The sequence below is a fragment of the Tenrec ecaudatus genome, chromosome X (assembly GCF_050624435.1).
Source record: "Tenrec ecaudatus isolate mTenEca1 chromosome X, mTenEca1.hap1, whole genome shotgun sequence".
In the NCBI taxonomy this organism is placed as follows: Eukaryota; Metazoa; Chordata; class Mammalia; order Afrosoricida; family Tenrecidae; genus Tenrec; species Tenrec ecaudatus.
Genome location: NC_134548.1, coordinates 20,662,894 through 20,679,865, shown reverse-complemented (window position 1 = coordinate 20,679,865; position 16,972 = coordinate 20,662,894). Strand labels below are relative to the sequence as shown.

The 16,972-nt window shown below is 45.0% G+C and overlaps 1 protein-coding gene and 1 pseudogene across 1 annotated transcript in view; both read right to left on the bottom strand.

Moving 5' to 3' along the window:
* LOC142433190 (RNA-binding protein 48 pseudogene) overlaps positions 1-3,529 on the bottom strand; it is a 191,001-nt pseudogene extending 187,472 nt beyond the window's left edge.
* Positions 3,530-4,542: 1,013 nt separating this feature from the next.
* Positions 4,543-16,972, bottom strand: part of PTCHD1 (patched domain containing 1) — a 68,598-nt gene continuing 56,168 nt past the window's right edge. The window contains exon 3 of the mRNA XM_075539196.1: positions 4,543-9,899. Within this exon, the coding sequence (XP_075395311.1) occupies positions 8,245-9,899 (1,655 nt within the window). The 3' untranslated portion in view covers positions 4,543-8,244. The remainder of the gene's footprint in view (positions 9,900-16,972) is intronic.

Here is a 16,972-nt window from a genome sequence, read left to right as displayed (position 1 = left end):
TATTAAGTGAAGGTGGTTTTGTAAAACAATTTAAATACATAGCTTTGAAAAAATCTGGTTTTTTGGGGGGGGGGTAACCCCCTCATATATGTATACGTATATATATATGTGTGTGTGTGTGTTTGTGAATCCCACTGAACCAAACCCACGGCTACTGAGCTGGTTTTGACTTATAATGGCCCTACAGGACAAAGTAGAACTGCCCTCCAGGGTTTCTAAGGCTCTAATCTTTATGGGAACAGTTGACCACATCATCTTTCCTCTGATAGATGTATAACCCAAAATAAAATCAAACCCACTGCCACAGTGTGGATTCTAATTCATCGTAACCTACATAGGCGTTCTGAGACCGTAAATCTTTATGGGAGCACACAGCCTTGTCTGTTCCTGTGGAGTAGCTGGTAGGTTTGAGCTGCAGCTTGCCTGATGCGATAGGGCTCCCTGAGATGCTTCCAACCTTGGATCACAACTCGCCTCTGTGGTCACTGTGTGGCTAAAGAATAAGTTGGCTAAAAAATAACAAATCTCATCTGTAAGTACTGTGATCCTTTAAAAAAATTGCCTGAGACCCGATAAGGACCGGGAAACAAAGCTGAGCAGGTCAGAGGACAGCACGACTGGATGATTAGAAATGCAGCCCGCAGCCAGGGCACAGTGAGAATATTCGGGCAGGTGTTGTGAAGAACGTAACCAACGTCACTGAACCACTTGTGTGGACACAACTTAATGGAACCTAAGCTGCCGTGTAAACCTGCACCAAAGACACAATAAAATACTTTGCTAAAAAAAGGCAGTGTACAGATGGTTTTGTCTATGTGCATGTGGATACACAAGGGGGCTTCAAAAAGTTCATTGGAAAAGTTAATTATCTTTTCATTCCATTTTCCCCGCAAATGTTTTACAGGCTCCACATGTCTTTGTGGGTCTATGTGCTGAAAGTGTGTAAATGTACACATCTTCATGTCTCTGTATGTGTTCATGTGTATGGATGAGTATGTATGTACATGCACTGTGTGTTGTGTATAGCTGTTACCATGTGCCTCTGTGTGGATTGTATATGTGTGCACTGTATGTGTATATGGTTTAGGTATATGTATATATGTTCATGGATATGTGTGCATGCGTATGTGTGCACAGAACCAATGGTTCTCTATCAGATTTGTGTACTCATCTGCCGTCCTGAGAAGTACCATGGCCCTGGTTTTTCTGAGATTGGTGTCAAAGACAGTTTGAGCAGGATGTTAATTTCAATATTAAGGATACCAAAGTCAAACATGTTCAATATTTTTCCTGGAAAGTACATTGTCTTAACAAAGAGAATCCTGTGGCTTCTCCCCCAAATGAAACAAGAATAGGCAATAGAAATAGGTTGAGTCTCTGGCACTTTGTAAGAATTACACAAAACACATTCTAGATCTCAATGAATAAAGCCCTGCAACTTCACATCAGAGGCTGCAAAGTAAGACCAATATTCCTCTATCTCAGTGGAAGGTTTCCTTTATCATGGCAGGGAGAGATTGATGTAGGTGGCTCTGCTCAGTCACTGGTGCCTCCCTCGTGCTTCAGAGATGGCCAACTAGTGAGTCTACCAGTAGGGATTCTATTCTGCTCTTACATCAACCCAGATGCCTTCCATTGTGCCCAGGGAATCAGAGCCAACAGGGACAAGTAGATCATTTTCCAAACTACTCTATCAACATATACTATGACTAGCTTATGGCTAGGAGTCAAGAGAACTAGGCTTCTTTTTGCATATCTGCGTCCAAGACACATCAGTCTCTAAATGTACCCATCTGTCCATGGTCATGATTTTGTATGTCCACTAAAATATGAGTATTATCAAGTTGAATATGATTGATTCTCTCCCCAGGGACTGCAGCGTTAGCTGCTACAAGGGCTGGCTGAAGCACACATGATCGAGAAGGATTCACCTGTTTACAGCCCCTTCGAAGCCTACCGTGTGTGCTGCATCATATGACTCGCTAACTCACTGTCCATTCCCTGCTTCTTTGACAGAGCCCACTTCTGCATGTTGTCATTGTTGCCTTCCCCCTCTGTGTGTGTATGAGGTTATACACTAAAACCTGCTCAACCCAGAACCTGTATAAGGTGGAAACTTATCAGAAAAGGAAAACTCCGTTTCCACTAAAACCCCTGCTAGAAAAGTAGTCATATTGAACACTCAGTTGAAGGTGGAATACCTGTGGAGGATTGGTCAAAGACTGTGTGAAATCTCAAAGGTGTCACTGTTCACAACTGGAGCACATGATGGAGGGCGCTTTCCCAATCCTGTCCCAGAGAGCAGGGTGAGCTAGCACTGGGCCATAAAGTGAGGGCTGAAAATGTGTTTGCAGAATGAACACGTGCACAGATAGCGAATGAGTGAGCGCCAGCACTTGGTTGGGCACGATGAGACCAATGTTGGCAAGCACTTTTGGCTCCTTGGAGAAACGATGGTTGAGAAGTTCTTGATTGCCTATCAGCCAAAATGAAGATACCATGATCACACCGCCAATGAGCTCTTAATGGATCTTAGACAGTGACTCATCACCACTTTGGGGGCCACAAGCCCCTTTTGGAGTCCGATAAGTAGGAACCCTCTCTTTAGAAAAAAAACATAGTGACCATATATACATTTTGGGATATAAGTTAATTTTCGACAGCTCAGTGTTCCCACTCCCACTAACTCCTCGATGGCCCACAAGTTACCAAAACTCTTCACTGCCATTGAGTGCATTCCAGCTCATATTGATTCAAGTGGACCGAGTAGTGTGGCCTCAGTAGGTTTCCCAGGCTGTCAATCTTTAGGGGAACAGGAAGCTCATCTTTCTCCCATGGAGCAACTGGTGGGTTCAAATTGCTGAGCTTTTTGTTCTCAGCCCAACAAGTAACCAGGGATCCTAGCCTACTGACTTTGCTCCCAAGTTAAGGCACCCTAATTTAGATACATAATATTTGGCAATCAAGTGGCAGAAAGAAGAAAACTTAAACTAGAAACTAGGAGACTTCAATTATAGGCATGTATTTGCTTTTCACTTGATCTGTGGAAGTAATTCCCCTCCACCAGGTTTCCATTTCTTATGTGAAAAACAAGGGTGTGCATATGCTTAATTCTACCCCAAGATTCATCTGGTGTTAACAGTCTCCAGGGGGAAGTACTTGGCCTATTCCAAACAGTGACCCCTTCCTCCAAGGCTCCTCTCCGGGATGCTTTCTTGCAGGGAATGAATTGCTAGCAAGCAGGGTACATAACAGGTTACATTACACAAGTTATGCATGGGCACACTTGGGTTTTCTTACTCACCAGTAGGACACCATTTCACCTGTTCTTTCACCAGCCATGCTAACAATTAGTGAGCACAAGTAAGTCTGTGTGTACCTTGCTTCTTGAGAAATCTGTTTCTACCTCCTTGGTCCGCATTTCTTTCTCTGTACCGCAAAAGGAGCACACCAAGGTCACTCCAACAAGCTCCTCCTCGCCCTTATAGTGCGCGTTCTCATCAAGCTCGGAAACCTGCACAGTGTCCATAGCTCTGCCCCTTTCTTGCAGGGTGCGCTCATGAACTTCAGAGAGGACTTCCAACAGATCATTTGGACCAAGGAGGGGGCAGGTGAGAGGCAGGCTGGGAAGCCATCCGGATGCTGTCTATTCAGGTGAACCTCTTCTAGCTCATTCACTTTCCTGTTTGCTTTCTCTTGGACTGGCATGAAACAGAAATGAACAGTTGTCAACACCACGGGGAGGAATTCTAGGTGTTGGCTGCAGTCATGCTCAGTGCTTTGCCAGCCAACCCAGTAGGATGTTTTCACCATTCCCTTTGTGTTGGCATGATCCCTTGCTTGTTAAGGACTTTCCTGTCCTCAGATACCCGGTGTTTTAATTTATCCCATACTTTCAGCAAATTCCTTAAGGGAAATGTTCTCGTAGCTTGTTCACAGTTATTAAGAAGTCAGAGCCCTTCCCTGCCCCAGCCCAGCCCCACCCTCAGGCCTGTATCCCATTCCTTCAAAGATGATAGTTTATCCCCAACATCCCAAAGGCTCACGCCATACTAAGGGATGCTATCTAGTTTGATTTTGAGTAACTGGGAATTCACTGGTGCCTGTGGAACCCCGCCCTCCAGTGTCTTAATATAGCCCTTACCCTGGGCCACAGTCTCCTTCTATGTAGTTTTGCTTCCTGAGTCCTAAATTGTGAACAATCCTGTCTTGAATCCCTTCTACGTGCCAGCCCTTGCCCCGAGTGTGCCCCCAGCATTCTAGCACTTAACCCTCACAGTGAAATGGCAATGGCCTCCTAATGTAAACTCTGCAGTGAGTGGCATTTTTATCCGTTGTGTTCCCAGCCCCTAGAACAGAATCTGGGTGATATACGGCATGTAGTCATCGTTGACTTGAATGATAGTTTGTCAGCATCCCCATCTTACAGACGAGAAAACAGAGATTCACACAGGTCAGACACTACTACAAGCTGCAGCGATACTTTAATAGAATCCAAAGGAATAAAGCAATTGTGAGGAGGGAAACATTCGTGTCCAAAAATTCTTGCCTCCCACCGCACTCCCGAGACGACTGCCCATTCCCATCTGTTCTTCAGCTAGAGACAGCCAAGCTCGGTCACTGTGGCTGGAGAAAAGTGGCGCCATGGGCCTAGCATGCCACTCAGAACAACCGGGTGATGGTCACTTAAAAGAAAAAAGGGCAATAAAGAACCTTGATTAAGAGAAGCATATTGTGTAAATAACGGTGGCCATGGGGGATGGCCACTGATGAAGCCTTTTCTGAATGAAAATTGAGGGAGTACACATGGCAGGAAAGGCAGGAGCCAGAGAAACACAAAGAACCGCTAATGCAGATCAAACACCCAACACCCTCAATCCCCAAACCAAAGTTACGAACTGGAACAACGGAGAGAAAGTCTCATGAAGGCCTGCCCTATGTTTCCTCTGGAACCAAATGTCCTTCTTTTCGTCCGAGGAGTGCTGACGCCCTAGCTAAAGTCTCATTTTTGCTCTTGCACACCCCCAAGCGCCCTGTAAATTTATATCTTCGGCTGTTTTATTCAATAAGAAGTTATCACCTTCCTCCTGATTTTTCTCCTCCCCTCCCCTAGGAATGGGCAAGAAAGCCCACTGCTCACAGTTTTTAAAATAGGCCAGCAGAAGTATTTTTGATGAATAGAATATTCTCTTTGGCGAGCAAATCACAAACACGAACGCAAAGCCAACCAAATCGGTTTCTTTGGTAAAGTGGACGTGAAGGTATTGGTTGGAATGAAAACAAAACAAAGCAACAAAACAATATCTCTACTAATTTGCTGAGATCATTCCTTCCTTCATGATAGTATTTCCAAAAATAAATTCATGAAGACTTAAATGTTATGGGGATGTGTTTCTGATTTACTTCTCTATGATGGGGCTAAGCTAATGCTGTCAGAGCAATAATCAATAGTAACAAATAAATAATAATGATCTAACAATAAATAATACATCTTGGCATGCAGAATCCCCCAGTTAAAAAAAATCATTCCACAATTAGAGTTCCAGAAGCTTTGATTTCAAGCACTGCCATGAGAAGGTGACACGTTTGAAAATGCCCTTCATTTAAAAATACAACATACAGAGACTCAATCAAGTTGGAAGGTTCCTGTCTGTCATAAAACAAAGTTCCAAAGCGAGTCATTCCAGCTGTCCACATTGAATGATTACATTCTCAACAAATTCCATTTCATAGGGGCGCGCGCGCGCGTGTGTGTTGTGGCGTGTTGGTGGACTCACTTGAAGCCATGGCGCTCCACGTGGCCAACATGATATCAATGGCTGGTCAAGGACACACTGTTCTGAAAGATTTAGCAACGGATCATTCCAGAAGGAAACCAGTACCCTCTTTAGTTGCGTTTTATACATAACGGCCAGCTTGCAGGTCACCTTGGAGGGAGGCTAGGCTGCAGATCCATGAGGCAAACGTGCCCTTTGGGGTCAAGTTCCTTATCTTCTTGTTGACTGCATAACATGGTGATCTGCTCGCTTGGTGGGTCTGCAGGGGAAACTGAGCAAGTGTGTAATGTGCTAGCTCGGATCCCCTGCACGTGTATTTAGTACTGCGTGGACAACGGACCCCAAGGTGGAGGGAGGGACACAATGGGTACTTGCTATTTGAAAAGACCATCACACACCTAAGCCTCAGTGTTTTCTAAAACTCCCACTTGCCCCGTGACCAATCAAGTCCTAGGTCCTGTCCTTGGGAATGTGTTCGCCGGGGGTGGAAGAATCATTTTAGGAAAAACCTGCCCTTGGTCTGCCTGTTCTTAGGTCGGCCATGTTGGCAATCCTTTAATGGTGTGACTCTGAGCGAGTCACTCAATGCTCCCAGGTCTCTATTTCCTCTTCTGCGGAAGGTGCGGGGTGGGGGCTGAGGGGTGTTGCTTGTGAAAGGCCAGAAGGATGCTTTTGGGGAAAAGCTTACCACAATGAACGTCTACATAAGCTACATCTTTAGAAGGGGTAAGAAAACACTGTGGCCATTTGCCTAAAATGTAACCAGGTTGTAGTTTCATTTCTAAAGATCAGAGAAACGCGCAGGGGCTCAGCAGCGGCCGGGGGCGGGGGCGGGCGTGGGGCGGCACACACGGCCTCTTCAGAGCGAACTAGTTTTGATCCGTGTTTCCCAAAGTCGGTGAGACTGCCCCCTGGGGGTGGGGCAGTGAGGGGGGTGCGCAGCAAAAAGCAGAAACCTACACTGCATCTTTGATTATGGGCTATAGTACAAACGTTTTTTAATTGCTGGGGCGGGGACGCTGAGTAAATTTTTTTCTTCCTGAAAAGGGTAGTGGTAGGCCAAATAAATGGGGAACCTTATGATTTAGATCCACGAACTCTGCAGGGCAGTCGCAGAAACATATGGAGTTGTTCATGTTCAGGAGGGGCGTACAGTCAAGTAAAAGGGCACCCACAGGATGTCTGCAGGAGGCCAGGATGGGGAGACAGGAAGTGGAAGATCAGCCAGTTGTGCTGGGAATAAAGCTTTAAGAACAACACCCAGAAAGTTTGATTGCCAGCATGGGTGCATTTGTATTGGTGATTCCTTTTCCCAGTCATTTCCATTCAGCTCCCCTTCAGCCCTTGTTTACCTTGCAAGTCTATGAAGTTGCTCAGGCCAGAAGTCACAGTCAATATCGGCTTGGCCTCTTAGCCCACTCACAGTTCTTCACGGGTATGCCTGTCCGCAAAGGCAGGCTGGCACTATGAGCAGGAAGCGATGGCAAGGCACCAATTCAGTGTTCATTTTCCCTTCCTCAGCTATGTGTGGGCAGATGTTGTTTCTGGGCATCCATGCAAAAAGTTTGTAGGGCCAAACTACAAACAGCTGTCCCATCTGGCCAGCTTTTTATTTTCGTTTTCTCTTCAAATGGAGATGCTGTCTCGGGGTTCACAGGAGACACTTGCTTCTCCTCCATCCTGCCAGGTATTTGGGTCTTGCTCTCTGCTTCTGGAGACGAGGAGCCTCCTGCCAAGAGCTGTAACTAACACAGCAGACTTATTCAGTGACAAGCAACAAGATATTTCCAAATAGACTCTGTACTGCCCGAACTGTCGTTTGTTTAAATTGGTGTATTAACCAAAGGTGTGTTGAACCTTTTGTTGGTAGGGGAACATACATACATTGGAGACAACAAAACTCTCACCTGGGTGAATGTGAGGGTGACTCAATTTCAGTCCAGGGGTGATGGGCCCTTCTGCGTGTCTGTTTCTGAGGGGCTGGCTTTGCTTGTGTTGGACAAAACTTGCACAATCATCTCCCCGGGATCTTGGAGAGCTAGATGCAATGGCTGACACTGACGGGGTTTGTTTGAACAACACTTAAAGCTATTTCTACTTTGACAGTTGGCCTTGTATTCAGTAGGCTTTGTCAGAACAGCAGCGTCTTCAGTGTGGATAGAATAGGGTCCTGCTTGCTACTCTGCTCTTTTTGTTTTGATCTTAGTGTAAGAGACCAGATGTCTCCCAGGGTCGGTGTGTGGGTATCTGTGTAGTTTGCAAAAGCTTTCTCATACATCCCTGTTTGGTTTGAAAGATTGAAAGCACGCCATGCCCAATCTCTCCCCTTTGTCCTTTGCTCTGTTAGGAGTGCCTGTTTCGTACCTTAAAAAAAAAAAAAGAACAAATTTTTATTTTCATTATTTCATTAACAGAATATCTTTGCTTTTGATAAGACCCAGGGTGAAAATATAACAAGCAGACACTATCACACTGTTGTAATTTGGTCAACCACTCGGGTGCTGTCAATATCCACCATTTCGACACACTCAATTTCCTCCCGGTTTTCTGGATTTTTCTTCTCTTTCCTTTTTTTTTTCGAGGGTGGCAGGAAAGTCAGTATCACAGGTAAAATGGCAAAGCAGTGAAAGAAGGTGACAAATGCTATTAAAAACAAGCACCTGAACAGTGTACAGGTCAGATTTGAAGGCACAGCTGCGATAGGAATCAGACCAACAATGTAGCAGAGGTAACTCTGTAAAATCGCTACCCCATGCACTTCCAGGGAATTTTTCACCCATTTAGTTCTTGTGAAATCCTTTCCCAAAACAAAGGTGGATAACAGTGGAGCACAGTTGTCAATTGTATAGTTAATTCCATAAATTAAGCATAGCACAGAAATGCAGTCCAGTTCGACCTTCCACAATGTCATGAACCCTATGACGCCAAACTCCACGGACACAACCGTGAGAGTGATCCAGACGTTAATCAGAGAATCTGCCACCAGGAATGCCGAGAAGAAGAGCAGGAATAAAGCACTGATGCAGGCGTTGTGCAGGGGGGCTCCCAGAGAGGAGGCGTATCGGTCCATGTACACAAAGGACGGGTTGAAGACGATGAACTTCACCTTGGAGGTGACAGAAAGTCTCCTCAGGGTCTCCAGGAGATCAAAGAGTTCTTCTCTGTTGGTGTCCATCGTCTTGGCCACCAAGAACATTCTGGAGGCTACCACATCGACCTCGTCGTTGTACTTTTTAGAGAAGATGATGTCCTCTTGGAACTGTGAAAACTGAGGGGCTTTCAGGAAGGAATTCCTCAACATATCTGTGAAGTTTTTCTTAGGCAAGCCAGTGGACACGTTGAGCTTCCGAAGGTAATTTAAGTAGCTCTCAAACCAGGAGATCCGCACGAAGCCCTTGGTGTACTCTAGTACGTCTTCTTGGACACTCGCGTTCCAGTACTCGATGGACTCATAGATGTAAAACCCAATCACCGGACTGTAGTTGCTAAAGTACTTTTGCTGGGCAGTAGAGTACTCAATGGTTTGCGTCGCAGTTGCTACGATGTTCCTAAGGTCTGACCCTTCACTGACCTGCAGATAGCCCATTAAGGCAAAGGAAATATAAATAAGGTAAAAGAGAACTACAAAAGGTTTGACATAGGTGTTGGTAATCCAGTCACAGTAATAGCGTTTGAGGAAACACACCAATAGGTGACTCTCGTATGTGTTCGCCTCCTCAGCATCAGTTGTTTCCTCGCTGAATCTGGCTGTCAAGAGAAACCTGTACCACGCCGGCTTCTCCTGTAACACCTCGGGTTTGGGGACTTTTCTACAGAAGATGCTATGCTGGTAATTGTTTTCTATGTAGCCAGTGAACACCAGGCTGGAACCATAAAACGAGAGTACATAGAGGTAGTTGAAGAAGATTGCAATGCAGGAAGTGCAGCAGAAAATCCTGGCGGCCTCGATGTTCGTGAAAGGGCTGGCCCCGATGCCGAAGGTGACCAGGTACATGGCAGTGGTGAGAGAAAAGGAGAGCATGGAGTCGGCATAGACGGCGGCAGTCCTCTCTTTCACGTGTTGGTCTTCTCTACTTTTCCTCCAGGAGGATAACATTTCAAAGGTTCCAGATAATCCATGACCTGAGGGTGGGGTGGGGAGGCAGAAAAAAAAAAAAGACCAAACGCAAGAGTTTAACGGCCTCATCTGTCCAAAGGGGGGCAGCAATGTGGTCCCGGGGGACAGAGGAAACATAACCAGCCTTAGTGGGGACAGGTGTGCAAATGCCAACGATTTCTCTTCTGCTGGGCTGGACCTGGGTGTGGGCGAATCAGCCATCTGCATGGGTTGTACACAGGCAGCTAGTGGAGCTGCGCTCTCCACGCTCCCTCGTGGCGCACGAAAGATGAAGGCAATGTGGGGGAGACTGCAGTACAGTGTAGGGGACTGCCTGGCCGTTTGTGTTGGGATGCCTCTGTGGTGTCACGAACCCTCTTTGTCACATGCAGTCTACACATAGCCCTCGAAGCAAGAAGTTTGTGCCAAAAGTGTGCCCCAAAGGAAGCATTGAGTGTGTGTGTGTATGTGTTTCCGCACGCGCTTGTGCGTGCGCGGGGGTGGGTGGTGTGGTGTTGCAGGTTCAAAAGTATCTTTAATGAAACAATGGATGTGTGGTGAGTGGGTTGAATAAGAATCATCACCCCATCAAGCTTGGACAGTGCCAGGGGGTACATTTCAGTGGCTTTGGTTTACCAAAGAATGAATTTTTCCTTTTGAAAGCACTTTTTTTCCCTGAGTCTTTTGCCATGTAACACACCAAGGAAGGCTTCTCTGGAGCAACATCTATACAAACACACTGGCTTGGTTATGGGGGTGGGGGGGGATGATAAACTTTTGCCTCTGGAATAATCTTAGATTTACCGAAAAGTTAGTACGGCAATGGATCATCCACCACTAAGACTGCCCTGCCCCCTGAAAGGAAAGAAGGCTGGACCGAATGCCTATTGGAAGCTGAGCAGTCTTGGGCCTGTTTCTTCCAGAGGACACATTATCAACAGCTTAGGGCCGTTGCTACAATTTGCTGAGTATCTGTTTCTACTGGTTGGTGGAATACTCCACAGATGTGGTGTGGACACTCATCATTTTGCCTGTCATCCGCACATATCCGGCTGTAGGTCAGCCCTGCGGAAGGCCGTGGACGCTGAGGTAACATCCTGTTGTCTCATTTAATTTTGGCCCTGGAGAGGGCTTGGGCGAGAAAGAGGACCTGCATTTAATCGGAGCCTTGACAGCAAACTAAATCACAGCCTCTTTTTTTTTCCTTCCCCAAATATCAAGGCAGGAAGCAATCAATCTAGATGCAGAGGGAAGCAAAGTAAATAGTACCCCGTTTGAATGAAGAGGAACCATGGAAGAAAATAGAGAACGAAGTTGATGCCTTAGTACCCTCGATGTGAGTGATGACAATTAGAATTCAGGTCAGAGATTTATGGCTTGTTTTGGTTTTATTAGTTTGCATTTTGTCTTCAGGGATTGGTTTGACCAAATTTGGTTGTTCCAGGAAGGTGTCTCAAACAGGTCGTGCCTGCTGGCTACTCTACACTATTTGGCCATGGCCTTTCAGGGAGAGAGCCTGGTCAGTGGTCTCTTAACTACATCATGCCTTTGCCTCCTTGGTCACTTTTTCAGTAACACTGGAATAGCAGAGGTTCCATGTCTGCCTATGCTCTGATTCCATTCTACTGCCCAGGCCCTGATCTAGAAGGACTACTTCTACCTCTCCTGGTTGAACTCCGGCACTTCCCCACTTCGAATCCCTGGGTTCCCAGGCCCTTGCCACATTGGAAAGCCCACCAGAGTGACCCATTGTGCCTTTCCCTATCTCTGATCTTGGCGCTGGGATCAGCAGATCTAATTTTCTGCTTCCACGCCTTGGCATATTCAATCCCATTATTGAAGATAATAAAATCCTTGCCCTGGGGTACAATAGCCTTGTTTTTCAAAAGGGATTGAACATCTCCAGCCAAGCGTAATGCTGAGCGAAGTGAGTCACTATAATCTTGTGTGTACAATCACCGGGAGCACACTTCCCCCTCCTCCCGCCTAGCTGGTATTTATATTCTTATTGTGAAGTCTTGACCCCAGACCCAAATGCCCATTTCATAAGTAGTAACACAAACCTGTTTCTTCCGAGGGATTTGGTATTTATCTTAATTTACTAGGCATCGTTTTACAGCCACTTGGAGAGGTCGGGTCAAGGCGGTCAATTTGATAACTAGCACTGTGGCCCCTATTAAGTTGGAGGCACCTGAGCTCCCCAGACGTGAATTAAAAAGTGCACTTGTTGACTGGCATACCGCTGTTAATTATGTTGTCGAGAGTTAGCATCTAGTCTCAGGAGGAAAGACTATTTATTAAGCCTGTCCACTGTGTTCTCAGGAAGATCTAGGCCAAACTTCAATGGGAAGTAACAGTTTTAAAAAAAATCGGGGTTAAAAAAAGATTAATACCTCTAAGGTACTTGGGTCCTAGGGGAGCCATATTGACCATTGCATCTTGGGTCACGTGGAGTAAGTTCCAGTGGGTAAAATATACTTCAAGTATTCACTGACAATGGCAAACATCTGATGTGTGTACAACTTGTAGTTCAGGACCAGCCCTCATTAAGCCTATCCTATAATTATCTTAGATGGTTCCTAGTAACAAACTGATACTGTTTTGCTACATACACCAAAGCATTCTTATTATTGTATTATTATGCTAAAGGTATCTGTGTATCGGGGAGTGTTTCTCTAATGTTATTTTATACATAGAAAGCGACACTAGGTACCATATAGCAAGACAGTTGACTGACATTAGATACGAACTGTACTTAAACGTTCTGACTAATGTACAAATTTGACTTAAGATTTAGCAACAGAATTTGTTCGTAATCCAGGGGCTTTCTGTGTTTACTTGCTGGAAACAAAGCAACTATATATATATATATACATATATATATATATATATATACAGAACTTTAGTGGTGAGTCACTAAATATAAGTAGAAAATAAGGATACATTTAGCAGGATTAGGATTACTCTCATGATAGAATTTATACTAAATTACATCTGTTCTGAAAGTCTTTTTAAAAAGTCAGTGTAATGCTTTATAATATGCCCCTAACTATTGCTGGAAAATACAATAAGAATCCATCCATTTATTACCTTTCTATTGGATAATTTCAGGAGACTGAATCATAGCTGAAATTTATGCTGAAGAGATTAGTCAGTTACCTAAAGAAACGAAACCGCGAGGCCTCCGTTTCCTGGCATGGACTCAGGGGAGAAAGCTTCCAGAAGCCCCAGGTCTTGAAGGAAGCCCTGCCTCCTCCCCCAAGCAAGTCTGCAATTACATTGAACGTCCTTTGGTTTGGGCCTTGAGGGCTTCCTAGGAAAAGGCAAACTTCTTAGGGACAGTGGGCTATCCCAACAGCTTCCCTTAGGTTCAGGCAATGGGATGGACAACAGAGATGGGGACAGGGGGAGAAGAAACAGCAGGTAAAAGGATATCACAGAGAATAAATTCCTGAGTCTTCTCTCTCTCTGTGGGTTTGATCTCTCTCTCCTCTCCTCTCCTCTCCTCTCCTCTCCTCTCCTCCCCTCCCCCCCCTCTCCTGTCACATCAGAAACTGGGCCATTGGGAGTTAAGGAAAGGCAAAGAAGAAAGATTTGGTAGCTTCTGTTTCTTCCCAGGTTTATAACCGCCCATCGTTCCTTAGCACCCCCATAATCCATCCCTCTCTGAACATTGGGGCTGGAGTTTGGCAAGCAGGATTCTGTAGTCAAATCTGAAAGAGGAGCAATTAGATACTGCATGGGAGTTGAAGATGCTTTTCAGAGGTCTGTCTCAAGATTTCTCCATCATATTACAAAGTTGCCATTTAAAGGCAGTCGATTTTTTAAAAATGAAGTAGAAGCTGTGAAAAGTTGTCTATTACATGCAGCTGAGGGGAACGTGTCATTGACACATCAGCAAGGGACAATTTCATCTCCAGTGGCCCAAGCCTATTCATGAGACGTCTCAGGTAGCAGCATTCATGCGGAGAGTTAGCTAAAGGTGAAGTTCCTAAACAAATGAGACCTGAGGATCAGGGAGCCTGCAGTGGTAACGGGAGCGATGTCTGGAAGTAAAAGGCCGTCTTACAGTGAGGATGCTCAGGACCTACCAACACCCCGGTGGTCTCTGTTTTCCCGTGTTCAAGGCTGAGGGTGCTGACTTGGAACCATTAAACCGTGTATACTTTTCTCAAATTCTGAAGCTGAAGAGGCTTCTGAAACATTCTGTTGTCTTTTAAAACCATGCTCCAGATGCCCGTTTCTATTTTAGTTCCGTATATATCTATATACTCGTATGAACACACGTGTATCAGTTGGTGTGAAAACACGTACATGCGGGATCACATTTTTCATGATTCATGAGTGACTGATCTGAGACCATGCAGGCTAAGGATTCAGAACTGAGAAGGGTTGTGTGGATGCTACCCCCCTTCCTGTCTTGTCAGAGGGATGCTTATAGGGAGAGCAAGTGCTCGTAGCTTCAGCAACGTTCTAGTACAAGGTGTACCAGGTAGGCGAGCTTAAAACAAAAGAGATTTTATTCAATTTTTGAACAGTAGCCATTGAGGTTATCACCTAGTAAAGTCAAATACTAAAAGCTAAGCACATTCCTTTCTCGCAGAGTGTGTGTAGCTCTAGGTACAAGGTAAGCAGCCCTGGTGGCGCAGTGCTTCCGAGCTCCTCTGCTGGCTGACAGGCTGGCTGTAGGAACCCAGCCCCTGCACTCTGGGTGGAAAGACTTGGGAATGATGTTAGCTTTGACACATGGGATCGCTATGAGTTGATGGCAGCTAGACGGCACTGAAAAGCAACTGGAACACTTCGCTTTCAAGCTTTCAGGCTCGTAAAGAGAAAAAGCAGCACATCTGAGAAGTAATATTCATGGTGGAAAAAAAACACAACTGGCTAATCCTCCAGTCACCTCGGTGGCTCTCAGGAACATTCCTAGATGAAACTGCACTCTCACTCTGGGCCCTTTTCTGGGGCCTGACTCCAAGCCTTCGGGGTGCTTTAAAATCCACCAAGTCAAGCCTTCACTAACAAATGATGGAGAGTTAATCCAACTCTACTAAGTAGATCCTGAAAAGTTGTGCAGACTGTGACTTCTATTGGATATTTATTAATTAACCTGTCTGGGTGATTTGTGTATTTATTTCTGTGAAATGAATAATCATTGGAAAATTCATCTACTTGGTAAGCATGACTTTTTGTTGTTCCGATTATTATCAGAGTCACAAGCTCCCGGCCTTCCCTTGTCCACTCAGCCACAACACGGAGACTGAGACTGAGAGCTTTAGTTGCTCTGGACAGTCTAATCCTCTCCCAATGAGCCTAATTTCCTCCGCTGGAGTCCCTGCAATGGAGGGATGGCAGACAACGAGGGGGTGAAATGGAGTGGCTTGCTGACGGATTGTTCTGTGGATCACCGTGAAAACATTTAATATTCCAAAACAAGGAAGTCATCTATAGCAGGCCTGGGTAGTGCCAAATTGCGCAGATGGAAATAAAATGACTACGCTCTTCTAGAAAACCCAAAGTGTGTAACGTGAAAGTACAATCTGTTTATAACATTCACTTAGGCAAGCGTTGCCAAGTAATGCACACTTACACAACACTTTGCTTTCAATGGCATCCACATGCAATTATGATTTGGGGTTTTTTTTGTGGTGGGGGAGGTGTGGAGGAATTGAGAGTGCATATATGTGTGGATGAAGTAGCATCTAGTCTCAGGGAGAAGTTCAATAATTGGGTCACATCTACACTTTATAAACATTTACTTTATAAACGGACGTGTTTGGTTTGGCCCAGCCTGTTTTGTCTCATGGCTAAGAGTGAGAGTAGCGGTACACTCTGCTTAAGGAAAGGCAGATGCTCCCATAGGAGAACACACACACACACACACACAGCTTACTCTTTCTTTCCCAGAGACTGGTCACATTTGGATCATTCTAGTCACAGCATTAGATTTTAGTCTCAGAAATAATTTTTCACTAGAGAGCTGCAGGTCAGTGCCCAAGAAATGAAACTGGCAAACAGCTCATCCTTGTTTAAAGAGAAAGTATTTAGATATTTATGGACGAGCACTGTATAAAATCAGAGTGTGCAAACGTGGTCTGTAATACATGACATCTCTGCATATGTGGCAATACAGTATTCAAACATATTCTAAGTTTATATAATGTTTGAATACATACTGTATCCTATAAACAGAGACATAGATAGCATGTATTTATCTACAAACATCCAGACAATAGAAGCCACATAATATATGCTCTAAACGCAGAGTATCCAAACTCATCAAGTCGATGCCAGCTCATAGCAGCCCTACAGGACAAAGTCAAACTGCCCTTGTGGGTATCTGGGCCCATTACTCTTTACAGGAGACAGCCTCATCTTTCTCCTGTGAGCAGCTGGTGGTCTCGAACCGCTGATCTCACAGTTACCAGCGCAACTTGTAATCTACTATGCTACCAGAGTGCCTAACACTATAAATATATAACATGAGCCTATTGCATGATGTCATATTTACAAACTATGATATATGTTATGCATACAAATTACATACACACATGATGGGAAATGTATTTTACTGATGAGGAAGAGAATGTTAGTGCAAGCGAATGCAGAGAATGGTTAGAAGCCCTCTCTTGGGTAGCATCTGTGAATATTTTGGTTCTTGGCTAGTGGAGTGGCCTAGGTGGAATACAGGTTTCCTTGACAAAGACTTTGATGCTGCTTGGTTAGCGATGCAAGGTAAAGCATAAGCACTATGTGTTTCTCCTCAAGGCTTATTTCTGTGAGCCTAGTGTCCTGAGCTGGCCAGCCCTGATGGGATTCTGTCACTTGCCCGCATTTCCCAGGCAAGGCTTGTGCTAAAAAACAAGAAGATAATCATTGCGTATACGTCCCTCCAATAAAATGGAAACCCTTCCTGCTATTAATCTCTTCCTAGTACCTCATCTATCCCCTTTCTTCTTTTCACATCTCTGTGTCGAGTGGCCTGACTGGATACATGAGAAGGATGAGGTCACCCTACATCTGTCATTTTACTTGCTCAAAATCCCAAAGGTCAAAATAGGTCTTGAAGGATATTGCTCATCTCATCCCAAACCCCTGG